At 34.7% G+C, this 16,522-nt stretch overlaps 2 protein-coding genes across 2 annotated transcripts in view; both read right to left on the bottom strand.

The window, feature by feature from the left end:
- The window catches only part of T48 (FU domain-containing protein T48), a 33,364-nt gene extending 17,177 nt beyond the window's left edge, over positions 1-16,187 (bottom strand). The window contains exon 1 of the mRNA XM_034975019.2: positions 15,946-16,187. The gene's annotated coding sequence lies outside the window, so the exon portion shown is untranslated. The remainder of the gene's footprint in view (positions 1-15,945) is intronic.
- Positions 12,492-15,244, bottom strand: LOC117987938 (dynein intermediate chain 3, ciliary-like). The gene has a single exon (XM_034975011.2). The coding sequence runs from the start codon at positions 14,850-14,852 to the stop codon at positions 13,062-13,064; it is 1,791 nt and encodes a 596-aa protein (XP_034830902.1). The 5' UTR covers positions 14,853-15,244; the 3' UTR covers positions 12,492-13,061.
- Positions 16,188-16,522: the final 335 nt, after the last annotated feature.

Here is a 16,522-nt window from a genome sequence, read left to right on the forward strand (position 1 = left end):
TTGTAGAACTAGAGTATTACGAATTCTTTTCACGCGGTGTGGAATCGTTCGTTCGTTAGTATTGTTTTGCGTTACGCGCATAACATTATGTGGTATGACGCCAGTGACTTACGTACGAGTAGGTATTGTCGGCGACAGTTTGAGATGCCATCTCGACCTGTCGCCGACTATACCTGCTCTGGAAGGTTCTGTCACATAAGTTTTCAGACCAATCTTGTAGATATGCCTAGAATATATGTAGAGGATTGCCTGGGCCAGTCGTGATGTGTCGGCATTTCGACTTTTCATTAAATATAACAATAATGTTTTATAATGACCACAAGCTTAAGGTCCAGTTGGTAAGTGCCAACACTAAACAGGTAGATAGAAACTAACTCTCGCTTTATGATAACTAAGTAGGTAAGCATTAAGCAACATAACGTGTAAGTAAGTACTTATTACCTACATTTTCAAACAATACCCACTTACTGCAAAGTCCGCGCTCGGTCCGATATTATGTAGGTTGGCACCAAGTTAGTGCCGTGACAACTTCCTTGCTAGCAACTAACAGCGTTACAAACTAGGTTTTAACGATAAAAACAAAGGCAGCGTGAAGCGTGTAACGAAAGTAATTTTAAGTATTTAAACTTGTACATAAGAATATAATGAGTAGGTACCTACGAGGTAAACAATATTAGGACAATACAACAATATTATGCATCTATAACTGGGACTCTACATCTGTACTAATATTTCCATACTTTAAAATTATAAATCCGAAAGTGTGTCTGTCTATTTGTCCATTTAGATGAAATTTTAGTACAGAGATAGACTTTTGATCCCGGAAAATCAAAGAGTCCCCACGGGATTTAAAAAAACCTAAATCTACGCTGACGAAGTCGAGGGCATCATCTAGTACAATACACATACAAATAAGTAGTGGATTTATCTGAAGCAAAAGAATTTCCATCCCTTATTGTCTCTCTCTACATTTAAAATTTGGACAAAATATAGGTTCCTAGCCGTCTAAAATAAAAATCATAGCTCAGTATGAATTATAATTATGAGATAACGTTTTAGTGTTAATTTCTTACAAGAATAAAATAAACTTGATAGTAGGTACAATAGATACTGGAACGAATTGGAAAGGTAAACAGCCGCAGGCAAAAGCAATTTTTGAGTATGAAATATTGTTACTCGGTATGTAAGAAACTAGTAATTAAAGACTTCGTTATGATTTAGGTAATATATTGATAACCCACTTGCTCTCTAATGTGTGATATGTGGCAATCCAGTTTCTATTTAAATTAATTAATTAAAAAGTTGTTTTTAGGGTTCCGTGTCTCCAAAGAAAAAAGGAACCTTTATAGAATCATTTCGTTGTCTATCTGTCTGTCTGTTTGTCAAGACCCGTCAAAAGAATCAAAACTTCTTACTTCTCGTTGACCTAGAATCATGAAATTTGGCAGGTAGTAATGTCTGACAGCATAAGTAGGTACCTACAGGGAAAAATCCGAAAACCGTGAATTTGTGATTACATCACAAAAATGAATCAAAAAGTGTTATTTCTTGTACGATGGTACAGAACCTTATGCGTGCGACTCCAACTCGTACTTAACCGGTTTTTTCTTGACTTTTCAAGTGTCACGGTTTTATTCTTTTGATGTTGGTAAGAATGACATAAACGCCATGCATAGCGGATCGCATATTGTGCGTTCTTGCGAGAAAATCTTGTGATTCGTTTACCTTTTCTCTCAGATAACGAAACACGACTATAAAAAAACCGGCCAAGTGCGAGTCAGCCTCGCGCAACGAGGGTTCCGTACTACAGTCGTATTTTTTCGACATTTTAGACGATAATTCAAAAACTGTGATGCATAAATATAAATAAAAATTTGTTTTAGAATGCACAGGTGAAGCCCTTTCATAATATGATACCCCACTTGATATAGTTATCTTACTTCGAAAATTGCAAATAATAATTTTAGTTCATGGCCACAATTTAATTTTTTTTGTGTGATGTAACCACAAATTCACGGTTTTCAGATTTTTCCCCTAATGCCTGCTATTAGACCTACCTACCTACCTGCCAAATTTCATGATTCTAGGTCAACGGGAAGTACCCTGTAGGTTTCTTGACAGACAGACAGACAGACAGACAACAAAGTGATCCTATAAGGGTTCCGTTTTTCCTTTTGAGGTATGGAACCCTAAAAAGTTATAAGTAAGTAGATAATATTAATTATTATATTAAAGTGTTGCTATTTGTTAAGTAGGTAAAGACTTTATAGGACTATTTCGTATTTCTCGTATTACGTGCTATTGTTTAAGCAAGGTAATTTTTTCCGTTGACTGAAATTACTAACCCATAGCAAACTAGTTGTAATATCGCGGATGGTAGTAGGTGTGTCCTTCAACGATAGGAAATATCAAATATCAGCAAGAATCAGGTCCGGAGCTGGATGGGTGACCAAACTTTGGCCGTGAGCACTTTGGAATTGAAAAAAAGACCTTGCATGTTTAACATTGTTAAAAGCTCTCCCAGAAAAACGTAGCTGTAATGTCGACCGGGAGGAATTTTAACAATACCTACCGTAAAAACCTTTGTTTTTCCGGGATTTAAAATATCACTCCTTGCATACCTAACAGGTAGGTATTCTAGTTTCGAAGATTAGCGCGGAAAAACAGAGACGATAGACAAAATAAGTACCTAGGTATGTATTTTGGTTATGATTACTTGTATTGTAAGTTAACATGAGCTTAGATAAATATAATAAATGCCTATGCCCACTTATCTAAAAGTCGTAAAACTGTGCCAAAAGGCAGTTATTTCTAAGTCACAGACAAACGCTTCAGTTTTATTTAATTGTATATTAGGTAAATAAAACATTATTCTAACTATGTTCCCACACTTAAGCCTTTATAAAAAGTTTAAAAAGAGTACGCTTGAGAATGTAGTCACACTCTACTCGTATCTAACACTTTACACACCTACATGTTATTAAAATATTGTACGCTTTTCGTGACGGTTGTACTAACTTAATACGGTATTTGACAACTAGTCAAATCAGTAACTTTTTATCAAATGTCAGAACGCGCGCTTAGTATGCGAAATGAAATACCGTTGTGTCACAATCATTTGACGTGCTTTTTTAGTTTAATCGATAATTTAAAATGGTTATTACACTTAAAACCAACAAAGAACGTGGATTTTACGTATTTTGGAAGACCCTCTATTTAATAATCACTGAGAAATAATTTATTTTTGATGTAGTCAAATACCCAATTGTTCATTTGCTTTTAATTAAGTACGTTCATAAGATAAATAATATCCATAGTGTACTGTAATATTATGAAAGTGTAATGCGAATGTGCGTCTGTCTGTCTGCTAGCTTTTGAAAGCCCATCCATTTAACCGATTTTGACGAAATTTTCGTGTACCTAACTACCTACCTACTTACGCAGCGCAAGCCATAGCCCATAACCTATAACCGCTATAACCTTTTTAGGGTTCTGTACCTCAAAAGGAAAAAGGAACCCTTATAGGATCTCTTCGTTGTCTGTCTGTCTGTCTGTCCGTCTGTCGTGTACCTGTCAAGAAAACTTACAGGGTACTTCCCGTTTTTCGCAGGTAGGGTCTTATTATACCACATAGGTCTTGGTGCGCGAATCTGTCTCGCATTTGGTCGGATTTTTTCTATTTCTATTGATTAAAACCGTAGGAAAATCCATACAGTAGTTTTTGAGATTAACCCGAACAAACTGTACAAAATCAGTGCAGTGGGGGTGCAGGACTAGTGATGATACTTAGACATGGTAGGTAGAAGGTAGGTAGGTACCTACTGCATGCTTGCTCTATATAAGAATAAAATTATTTTAGCGTTGACACACTCATCACACCCGGCTTTACTCACGTGTTTAGTCGACGTTAGCCCGACTAGTTTCGCACTAACTTCGACTAAACACGTGAGTAAAGCCGGGTGTGAGATATGGATAATTATTTTGTTTATATAAATAAGGACACTATACCTAGAAAAACCAAAGCTCCTTGTATGTTCGTGTCAGACATTAACCTACTTACATCGCGAACCAGTAGTGAACGCAACATTCCAAATTAATTGTGTACAATTAATTATGTATCTAGGTACCTACGTGCAATCTCACATACTTACATATTTATATTAATAATGACTTATGATTCTAGCCAGTTCTTTGAAAATCGTCGTGACTACGATATAATAATTATATATTACTAGCTAATGCCCGCGACTTCGTCTGCGTGGATTTTTATTACTAGCTAACGCCAGCGACTTCATCCGTGTTCGACTGAACGATGGTCGATGTCGAGGCAACTAAAGTCGATGTCGAAGACACTAAGTTGTTATGGGCCTCATGTTTTTCGTTTTTAATCTTACAATTAGTATTCTCTTAATTACTTAGGTACTAGGTATTTGATGTTAATTTCAACTTGATACCTCCACGCATTCATGATAAAAAGTCACTTGGCAGACACTTAACGGATAAAGAAGTGATCCCATCCTTTTTCTTTTTGAGGAACCTAATGCGAAACTCTAAAATTCGGTGTAGGTATGTAAATATTGCCTGAACCAGGCCTGAACAATTGCAGTATTATAATATTATGGACTTAAAAAATTAAAGTTAAGTATATCTTTTACTGTTAGGTACATTAGACGTGAAAAGTAACGTTTTATGCTGCGCTAAATGGTTCAAAGCGGAAGAAAATGAGTTCGCCTTACGACGTGCACGTAGCAAGTTCAGCGGCTCCGGTGAAAGTAGCCGTGGCCCGTGACGCACCTCAAAGGTTTGGATAAATACAACGCGTAGAACGGCTTCTAGAAGCTGTAAGAAGGAACTGCTTGAAGATGTTCACAGATGCTGTCGCGTTTACAGTAAGACGTATGCGTCATACAGTTAATTCTTCCACTTATAAAATATAACGAGGTGGTCGTATATGAGCCATATCAGTCGTAATTTATGGAAGTGAAAGCTTGTAAGGTCTAGACCACACAAGGAGTGATAGAGTGAAACGGTAACTTCCCAGGATGTAGTTTCACGGCTGGACATCGAACATCATTTATCATACGATAATACGAGATGTGAGCTCTAGTCTCTTTAGACCATATTCAGACGGAGCAGCGAAAGCAAGCAAAGGGGAACTGTGAGGAACAGTGAAAGCGAACGAGTGTTTGATGGCCACGCCAACAATCTACCTTCGCTTGCCTTCGCTGCTCGTTTGTAGTCTGTACGCCCCATGGTAAGGAAGCATATGAAATTTAAGAAAAACGCCAAATGGTAATAACTTGGTGCTTACGTCCGGTCCTCTACGCCGCACTGTATAAGTCTTCATAAAGTTCCTTGTATTAGAGTAAAAATACTTTTACAAGTCCACCTTTTAATAGTTAAATGAATTTATAACTGAAGAAATCTCCTCGGAAATCCGTTGCGAGTGTTAGCCGTTGCGCGTTGTGCATACCCAATCCTTTAATGTACTCGAACTAGAAACGTCGACTAACATAAACAAAATATTGCTGTGATGTAATTTCATACGAAACACGATGTAAGTAGTAGTAGATAAAGGAATATTTGGGCTTTCACTGAAGAAGGCAAAATAAACACCGCTGCACAGTTTACTTGAAGCAGTGCTTAAATAGTTAGAAACTATTTAGTAACCTACTTCCTTAGAGCTAATCAGCTCATATATTTAGAATTATGCATAGTCTCTAATGGGATTATCTTATATCTACTAGCTTTTCCGCGCGACTTCTTCTGGATATAGGGAAACTTTTTGTGACATTGACGTGTTTAGTAAAGTTTCATCATCATCATGATCAACCCATCACCGGCTCATTATAGAGCACAGGTCTCCTCTCAGAGTGAGAAGGGTTTTGGCCATAGTCTACCACGCTGGCCAAGTGCGGATTGGCAGACTTCACACACCTTTGAGAACATGATATTTTATTTACTTACTAGCTGATCCCCGCGGCTTCGCCCGCGTAGATTTAGGTTTTTAAAGATCCCGTATAGCCTATGTCACTCCTGGAATAATGTAGCTTTCTACTGGTGAAAGAATTTTTAAAATCGGTTCAGTAGTTCTAAAGATTACCCCCTACAAACAAACTTAACGACATTACCTCTTTATATAATATTAAAGATCCCGTATAGCCTATGTCACTCAGGAATAATGTAGCTTTCTACTGGTGAAAGAATTTTTAAAATCGGTTCAGTAGTTCTAAAGATTACCCCCTACAAACAAACTTAACGACATTACCTCTTTATATAATACTAGCTGATCCCCGCGGCTTCGCCCGCGTAGATTTAGGTTTTTAAAGATCCCGTATAGCCTATGTCACTCAGGAATAATGTAGCTTTCTACTGGTGAAAGAATTTTTAAAATCGGTTCAGTAGTTCTAAAGATTACCCCCTACAAACAAACTTAACGACATTACCTCTTTATATAATAATATACAACGGGCCGTGCAGCAGAAATCGTAATATTTTAATTTCGCCATAACTTCAAAACCAAACGTCCAATTTTAATCATTCAAAGACCAAATATTATCTCCATAAACTGTTCTTAGTGATGAAATCATTTATTTTGATAAGGATTAATAGCATGAGTAAAATAAACGCGTTTAAATGTAGTCCAAAAAAAATTCAAGATTTTTAAATAAAAAAATGGTTGCTGTGCCTCACTCGACATAGATGGGTATAGTGTGTCGCGGACTTTTTTGTAGATATTTATAAGATCTACAATTAATTAGAACATTTTATGGTTCTATCTTTTATAGTTTGGGCAGCGTACGCAAAATAAGTAACTTTTCTGGTTGATTTTTTACACCTTGTGTCCGAAAAACCCAAATATCTTACGGAACCCTATTTTTTTCCAAAATAAAATATAGCCTATGTTACTCGTGGATAATGTAGCTTTCGAATGGTGAAAGAATTTTTAAAATCGGTCCAGTAGTTTTTGAGCCTATTCAGTACAAACAAACAAACAAACAAACAAACAAACAAACAAACAAACAAAGTTTTCCTCTTTATAATATTAGTGTAGACAACGGGCCGTGCAGCAGAAATCGTAATATTTTAATTTCGCCATAACTTCAAAACCAAACGTCCAATTTTAATCATTCAAAGACCAAATATTATCTCCATAAACTGTTCTTAGTGATGAAATCATTTATTTTGATAAGGATTAATAGCATGAGTAAAATAAACGCGTTTAAATGTAGTCCAAAAAAATTTCAAGATTTTTAAATAAAAAAATGGTTGCTGTGCCTCACTCGACATAGATGGGTATAGTGTGTCGCGGACTTTTTTGTAGATATTTATAAGATCTACAATTAATTAGAACATTTTATGGTTCTATCTTTTATAGTTTAGGCAGCGTACGCAAAATAAGTAACTTTTCTGGTTGATTTTTTACACCTTGTGTCCGAAAAACCCAAATATCTTACGGAACCCTATTTTTTTCCAAAATAAAATATAGCCTATGTTACTCGTGGATAATGTAGCTTTCGAATGGTGAAAGAATTTTTAAAATCGGTCCAGTAGTTTTTGAGCCTATTCAGTACAAACAAACAAACAAACAAACAAACAAACAAACAAACAAACAAACAAACAAACAAAGTTTTCCTCTTTATAATATTAGTGTAGACAACGGGCCGTGCAGCAGAAATCGTAATATTTTAATTTCGCCATAACTTCAAAACCAAACGTCCAATTTTAATCATTCAAAGACCAAATATTATCTCCATAAACTGTTCTTAGTGATGAAATCATTTATTTTGATAAGGATTAATAGCATGAGTAAAATAAACGCGTTTAAATGTAGTCCAAAAAAAATTCAAGATTTTTAAATAAAAAAATGGTTGCTGTGCCTCACTCGACATAGATGGGTATAGTGTGTCGCGGACTTTTTTGTAGATATTTATAAGATCTACAATTAATTAGAACATTTTATGGTTCTATCTTTTATAGTTTGGGCAGCGTACGCAAAATAAGTAACTTTTCTGGTTGATTTTTTACACCTTGTGTCCGAAAAACCCAAATATCTTACGGAACCCTATTTTTTTCCAAAATAAAATATAGCCTATGTTACTCGTGGATAATGTAGCTTTCGAATGGTGAAAGAATTTTTAAAATCGGTCCAGTAGTTTTTGAGCCTATTCAGTACAAACAAACAAACAAACAAACAAACAAACAAACAAACAAACAAACAAAGTTTTCCTCTTTATAATATTAGTGTAGACAACGGGCCGTGCAGCAGAAATCGTAATATTTTAATTTCGCCATAACTTCAAAACCAAACGTCCAATTTTAATCATTCAAAGACCAAATATTATCTCCATAAACTGTTCTTAGTGATGAAATCATTTATTTTGATAAGGATTAATAGCATGAGTAAAATAAACGCGTTTAAATGTAGTCCAAAAAAATTTCAAGATTTTTAAATAAAAAAATGGTTGCTGTGCCTCACTCGACATAGATGGGTATAGTGTGTCGCGGACTTTTTTGTAGATATTTATAAGATCTACAATTAATTAGAACATTTTATGGTTCTATCTTTTATAGTTTAGGCAGCGTACGCAAAATAAGTAACTTTTCTGGTTGATTTTTTACACCTTGTGTCCGAAAAACCCAAATATCTTACGGAACCCTATTTTTTTCCAAAATAAAATATAGCCTATGTTACTCGTGGATAATGTAGCTTTCGAATGGTGAAAGAATTTTTAAAATCGGTCCAGTAGTTTTTGAGCCTATTCAGTACAAACAAACAAACAAACAAACAAACAAACAAACAAACAAACAAACAAACAAAGTTTTCCTCTTTATAATATTAGTGTAGATTAGTGTAGATATACAACGGGCCGTGCAGCAGAAATCGTAATATTTTAATTTCGCCATAACTTCAAAACCAAACGTCCAATTTTAATCATTCAAAGACCAAATATTATCTCCATAAACTGTTCTTAGTGATGAAATCATTTATTTTGATAAGGATTAATAGCATGAGTAAAATAAACGCGTTTAAATGTAGTCCAAAAAAAATTCAAGATTTTTAAATAAAAAAATGGTTGCTGTGCCTCACTCGACATAGATGGGTATAGTGTGTCGCGGACTTTTTTGTAGATATTTATAAGATCTACAATTAATTAGAACATTTTATGGTTCTATCTTTTATAGTTTGGGCAGCGTACGCAAAATAAGTAACTTTTCTGGTTGATTTTTTACACCTTGTGTCCGAAAAACCCAAATATCTTACGGAACCCTATTTTTTTCCAAAATAAAATATAGCCTATGTTACTCGTGGATAATGTAGCTTTCGAATGGTGAAAGAATTTTTAAAATCGGTCCAGTAGTTTTTGAGCCTATTCAGTACAAACAAACAAACAAACAAACAAACAAACAAACAAACAAACAAACAAAGTTTTCCTCTTTATAATATTAGTGTAGACAACGGGCCGTGCAGCAGAAATCGTAATATTTTAATTTCGCCATAACTTCAAAACCAAACGTCCAATTTTAATCATTCAAAGACCAAATATTATCTCCATAAACTGTTCTTAGTGATGAAATCATTTATTTTGATAAGGATTAATAGCATGAGTAAAATAAACGCGTTTAAATGTAGTCCAAAAAAATTTCAAGATTTTTAAATAAAAAAATGGTTGCTGTGCCTCACTCGACATAGATGGGTATAGTGTGTCGCGGACTTTTTTGTAGATATTTATAAGATCTACAATTAATTAGAACATTTTATGGTTCTATCTTTTATAGTTTAGGCAGCGTACGCAAAATAAGTAACTTTTCTGGTTGATTTTTTACACCTTGTGTCCGAAAAACCCAAATATCTTACGGAACCCTATTTTTTTCCAAAATAAAATATAGCCTATGTTACTCGTGGATAATGTAGCTTTCGAATGGTGAAAGAATTTTTAAAATCGGTCCAGTAGTTTTGAGCCTATTCAGTACAAACAAACAAACAAACAAACAAACAAACAAACAAACAAACAAACAAACAAACAAAGTTTTCCTCTTTATAATATTAGTGTAGACAACGGGCCGTGCAGCAGAAATCGTAATATTTTAATTTCGCCATAACTTCAAAACCAAACGTCCAATTTTAATCATTCAAAGACCAAATATTATCTCCATAAACTGTTCTTAGTGATGAAATCATTTATTTTGATAAGGATTAATAGCATGAGTAAAATAAACGCGTTTAAATGTAGTCCAAAAAAAATTCAAGATTTTTAAATAAAAAATGGTTGCTGTGCCTCACTCGACATAGATGGGTATAGTGTGTCGCGGACTTTTTTGTAGATATTTATAAGATCTACAATTAATTAGAACATTTTATGGTTCTATCTTTTATAGTTTAGGCAGCGTACGCAAAATAAGTAACTTTTCTGGTTGATTTTTTACACCTTGTGTCCGAAAAACCCAAATATCTTACGGAACCCTATTTTTTTCCAAAATAAAATATAGCCTATGTTACTCGTGGATAATGTAGCTTTCGAATGGTGAAAGAATTTTTAAAATCGGTCCAGTAGTTTTTGAGCCTATTCAGTACAAACAAACAAACAAACAAACAAACAAACAAACAAACAAACAAAGTTTTCCTCTTTATAATATTAGTGTAGACAACGGGCCGTGCAGCAGAAATCGTAATATTTTAATTTCGCCATAACTTCAAAACCAAACGTCCAATTTTAATCATTCAAAGACCAAATATTATCTCCATAAACTGTTCTTAGTGATGAAATCATTTATTTTGATAAGGATTAATAGCATGAGTAAAATAAACGCGTTTAAATGTAGTCCAAAAAAATTTCAAGATTTTTAAATAAAAAAATGGTTGCTGTGCCTCACTCGCTCGACCTAGATGGGTATAGTGTGTCGCGGACTTTTTTGTAGATATTTATAAGATCTACAATTAATTAGAACATTTTATGGTTCTATCTTTTATAGTTTAGGCAGCGTACGCAAAATAAGTAACTTTTCTGGTTGATTTTTTACACCTTGTGTCCGAAAAACCCAAATATCTTACGGAACCCTATTTTTTTCCAAAATAAAATATAGCCTATGTTACTCGTGGATAATGTAGCTTTCGAATGGTGAAAGAATTTTTAAAATCGGTCCAGTAGTTTTTGAGCCTATTCAGTACAAACAAACAAACAAACAAACAAACAAACAAACAAACAAACAAACAAACAAACAAAGTTTTCCTCTTTATAATATTAGTGTAGACAACGGGCCGTGCAGCAGAAATCGTAATATTTTAATTTCGCCATAACTTCAAAACCAAACGTCCAATTTTAATCATTCAAAGACCAAATATTATCTCCATAAACTGTTCTTAGTGATGAAATCATTTATTTTGATAAGGATTAATAGCATGAGTAAAATAAACGCGTTTAAATGTAGTCCAAAAAAAATTCAAGATTTTTAAATAAAAAAATGGTTGCTGTGCCTCACTCGACATAGATGGGTATAGTGTGTCGCGGACTTTTTTGTAGATATTTATAAGATCTACAATTAATTAGAACATTTTATGGTTCTATCTTTTATAGTTTAGGCAGCGTACGCAAAATAAGTAACTTTTCTGGTTGATTTTTACACCTTGTGTCCGAAAAACCCAAATATCTTACGGAACCCTATTTTTTTCCAAAATAAAATATAGCCTATGTTACTCGTGGATAATGTAGCTTTCGAATGGTGAAAGAATTTTTAAAATCGGTCCAGTAGTTTTTGAGCCTATTCAGTACAAACAAACAAACAAACAAACAAACAAACAAACAAACAAACAAAGTTTTCCTCTTTATAATATTAGTGTAGACAACGGGCCGTGCAGCAGAAATCGTAATATTTTAATTTCGCCATAACTTCAAAACCAAACGTCCAATTTTAATCATTCAAAGACCAAATATTATCTCCATAAACTGTTCTTAGTGATGAAATCATTTATTTTGATAAGGATTAATAGCATGAGTAAAATAAACGCGTTTAAATGTAGTCCAAAAAAATTTCAAGATTTTTAAATAAAAAAATGGTTGCTGTGCCTCACTCGCTCGACCTAGATGGGTATAGTGTGTCGCGGACTTTTTTGTAGATATTTATAAGATCTACAATTAATTAGAACATTTTATGGTTCTATCTTTTATAGTTTAGGCAGCGTACGCAAAATAAGTAACTTTTCTGGTTGATTTTTTACACCTTGTGTCCGAAAAACCCAAATATCTTACGGAACCCTATTTTTTTCCAAAATAAAATATAGCCTATGTTACTCGTGGATAATGTAGCTTTCGAATGGTGAAAGAATTTTTAAAATCGGTCCAGTAGTTTTTGAGCCTATTCAGTACAAACAAACAAACGAACAAACAAACAAACAAACAAACAAAGTTTTCCTCTTTATAATATTATTAATTAATAGTGTAGAAAAACGCACATAACTCCGAAAAGTTAGAGGTGCGTGCCCGGGATCGAACCCCCGACCTCCGATTGGAAGGCGGACGTCCTAACAACTAGGCTACCACAACTTCTAGTAAAGTTTATGCTGTGATAATTATTTATTAATAATAATAATAATGAATATGCTTTATTGTTTTCTTTATTGCTAGTAACTAGTATGTACAATGTTATATCTAATATACTATCTAAACTAAAATCTAACAATAAACAAAAGGTCGCAAACTCAGCATAGCCGAGCATAATAAGTGTCATTAGCAGTACATACTTACTCTTAGGTAGGTTTTTAATATTATTAGTAACATTCTCCCCCTTAGCGACGCTACATCATAATATTTTGAAGTCGATCGTGAGCGTGACCCTCTGTCAATACGCCGGATGTATTCTGAGAAATATTTCAAACACATGCGGGTTAACAGATTTTTGAACTGCTTTATTAAATATCGATGAGCTATAGCAGCATATTATATACCTAATTACGAGGACTTTACTAAACAGGAGTTTAAATTTTTACATTATTACATTCACATTGTACGTAAAAACAACAACTCATAAGAGTACCTATAAGTAAAAAAAATGAAGTTTGACATTTAGGTTAAAAAATTGCTGTATGATGAATCGCCAGATGCGAATGCTCCTCCCATTTCACTTATCTCGTTTTTAACAGTGTTCAAATATTCTTCAGTAATTTTTTCAAGATCATCAGTGTCGCTATTTTCTTCTGCATTAAACACAGTTGGTGGTTCTTCTTCTGCCCGCATTTTCAATCGTTGTTCTTTAAGACGCGTATCTACATTATGTTCCCGTTTGGTTTCACGATTGTAAGTCTGATGCATCAACTGTTTATCATTTGGGCCGGGAACAATCATATTATCCGATAAATGTAGTAAAAATAACGATCCCTCATTGTCACCCACAGCAATAGATTGACCTTCTGTATGAGGTGATACTTTATTAAGTCCGTGTCTTGATATTTGTAGATTAGCAACTGGCTGATTGTATTTGCGAAGAAGATCCCAATAATGAAATATACCATCTTCTGATACGGCCATGTAACTAGAAAATCGCAAAGGAGCCCAGCATACATCAGTAATTTGATAACGATATGGACGTGTTACTATTATAGGAGCAGTGCGAACTTCTTCAGTCCAAATGCGGACCCTCCAGTCTCCGCAAGAGATAAACATTCTCAAAGTACACGGGCTTCGTTGTACCGCCCTCACTGGTCCTGAGTGTGCCTGCCAAAATGAGGTCAAAATCTCAGAATGGCTTCTGCCCATGCGATTAGTGTTTATAATTAAGCCTGACTCTGTACCACACAAAAATTTTGTTGGTAGACCACGATCAAATTCAAGAGCGCTTACACCTTGAGAATTTATAAAAGATGGTTCTTCATTTTCTGCTAATTTGACAGACATTTGTAAACGATCAATAGGTTTAGAAAGATTTCTTTTATCCCACCAGAGACATTGGCCATCTGGAGATCCGGTAAAAAATTCAGTGTTAGTTCGAGAATGAGTGTAAAGTAGAGCTGTAACTGGTGCCAAATGAGAGTTGTAGATAGAACTGCTACCCACAGAGTTAGAACTTACACGAATGTCAAACACGCTAACGGTGCCATTTCCAAGTCCAGTTATTAATAAATTAGATTCTATTGGTGAACATGCTACTTGCCAACATCCATGAGTGGGAGAAAATTCATATATTGGAGAAGTTTGCTTGTTCACGTCCCAAACGTAGCAAACCTTTTTTGATTTTGTTTCCGATTCCGGATATCTCTTGTAGCAGTATGACGCGACTAATTTTGGTCTTTTTTCATTTGTCCAGGTAATGCATGATACAGGTCGACAAAATGGGTCTCGAAATATGTTAGCAATTTGTACATTATATTTCTCAACTGGTGTTTGGGGTTGCATGTCAGCAAAATATGTTTGATACATATCAATTGCGTTGTTTTGATCTATTAAGTGTTCCACATTAGGTTTCATGTTTAGAATAGTATGTATGTAATTATCTTCATGCTGTACTCGACGACGGTGACGATTGAGGTGATCTTCATTATAAAGATGAACATCTGGAGGCCAACCACCTTCAGCATGGTTTATTCCTTGTGTATGCATAACTATTTGTTTTGTGTTTGTATCATGTTCGGATTGTGGTAGGGATGCTTGTACTTCACGGTGTACAGGATTTCGAAGTATATATTCCTTCTGCAGTTCTTGTTCAGGGTTTATGGTATCTATGATGTGCGCAGGCACCATTTGAAATAACGGCTGCCTCCCAAAAGTTTTACGTAACTTTGTGTATGCGTACGTGGACTTTGTGTAACTTCTTATCTTGAAATTCTTCATTTTATGCGTTATGTAGTAATCTTGATTCATAACTTTTATTTTGACTTATAAAGGAAATCGCTAAGGCCATGAAATGACGACACATCAGGTGTAACTATTGTTTAATAACACATGTGTCCTTGTTGGATGTGTGGATTCGATGCAATGCTACTATGTTACATCATGGAATGTAGAACGAAAACGTAATCTATTAAATTGCATAATTTTTTTAAATAAGCTGTAGCAACTAAATTATATAATTAAATGCTTATTTAATCATCTAGGTAGATAAAGGTGCCTACTAGGTACCCACCTACGTGAGCAATATTACATCATTACATCATAATAATATTACTTTTCATATCATCATCATGATCAACCCATCGTCTCACTATAAAGCACGGGTTTCCTCTCAGAGTGAGAAGGGTCTTGGGCTTTGACCATCAAACACGCTGCGCTGGCCATGTGTGGATTGGTAGACTTCACACACCTTTGAGAAAGTTATAGAGAACTCTCAGGCATGTAGGTTTCCTCACGATGTTTTCCTTCACCGTTAAAACAAGTGATATTTAATTACTTAAAACGCATATAACTCCGAAAAGTTAGAGCTGCGTGCCCGGGATCGAACCCCCGTCCCGACCTTCGATTAGAAGGCGGACGTCCTAACCAATAGGCAATCACTTTTAATATTATATCTTATAATATTTAAGTACCTATCTACTTATTTATTTGTTTCATAACATTTCGTGGTTACAAAAGTTTCGGTTATCAATAAATACCGACTATCACTATTGCGCATAAGTAATGTTTTTCTTTTTGTAGCTCTGTACGCACCTATCTCAGAAACTAATCTAGGAATTTTCATTCAGTTTTTCACCAATATACCTAGATAGACTGATTCACCGGGAAGTTTTAGGTAAGTAAGTAGGTATATACCTAAATTATTATAAGAAAAGGTCTAATAAGAAAAAATATTTAATTAATCAGGAGATTTTTTTTACTGCCAACACTTTTATACGATGTTCTTTTATTTATTTTAAATTTAAGTTAAATGCAAAAAATTATTATCCACTTTATTATAAATTCTAAACTTTATGTAACTGAACAACGAGGTAAGTATACTTAAACATAGTGAAATGCTTACCGTGAAAATATAATCGCAATCCACAAAACCTTTAAGCACACTTGATGATCACATCTCACTAAACGTCGACACAAATTGGTATTTACAAAGGGAAATATCGGTATTTCACAAAGTCATGAATGACACTTCAATGTTAGAAAATGTTATTTCGAAAGGCGGTTGCGCGGGCGCACTGCGACGGTACCACGGCCGTTTCATCGAAGTCTGGCGCGTGACTGGAAGTAAAACAAGCGTTTGTATTTGTAGGCTGTGGCCTCAGGTTATCGGTAATGTACCTACTGAGACTGGTTTGGTTTGTAGTTCCTCAAGCCTCAACAGTCAACTCTTGTAAGTAGTGACCGATGATTATGCAGCTACTTTTCTATTGACGTGGTCTTGTTTCCAACGATGTGACCGTATTTGGAAAAACGTTCCCGGAGCTTGTGAATGTTGCAAAAGGTTCGCAATGATAAAGGTTTCGAGCACAGTACCTATGTGAGGCATTGTTAATGGTAATGTCATGACTCATGACATGTGGGGGAATGTGGGTCACACATTTGATTTTAAATAACAGCTAATGTGGCTGATTCCGTTGTAC

The sequence above is a fragment of the Maniola hyperantus genome, chromosome 13, assembly GCF_902806685.2.
Source record: "Maniola hyperantus chromosome 13, iAphHyp1.2, whole genome shotgun sequence".
NCBI lineage: Eukaryota > Metazoa > Arthropoda > Insecta > Lepidoptera > Nymphalidae > Maniola > Maniola hyperantus.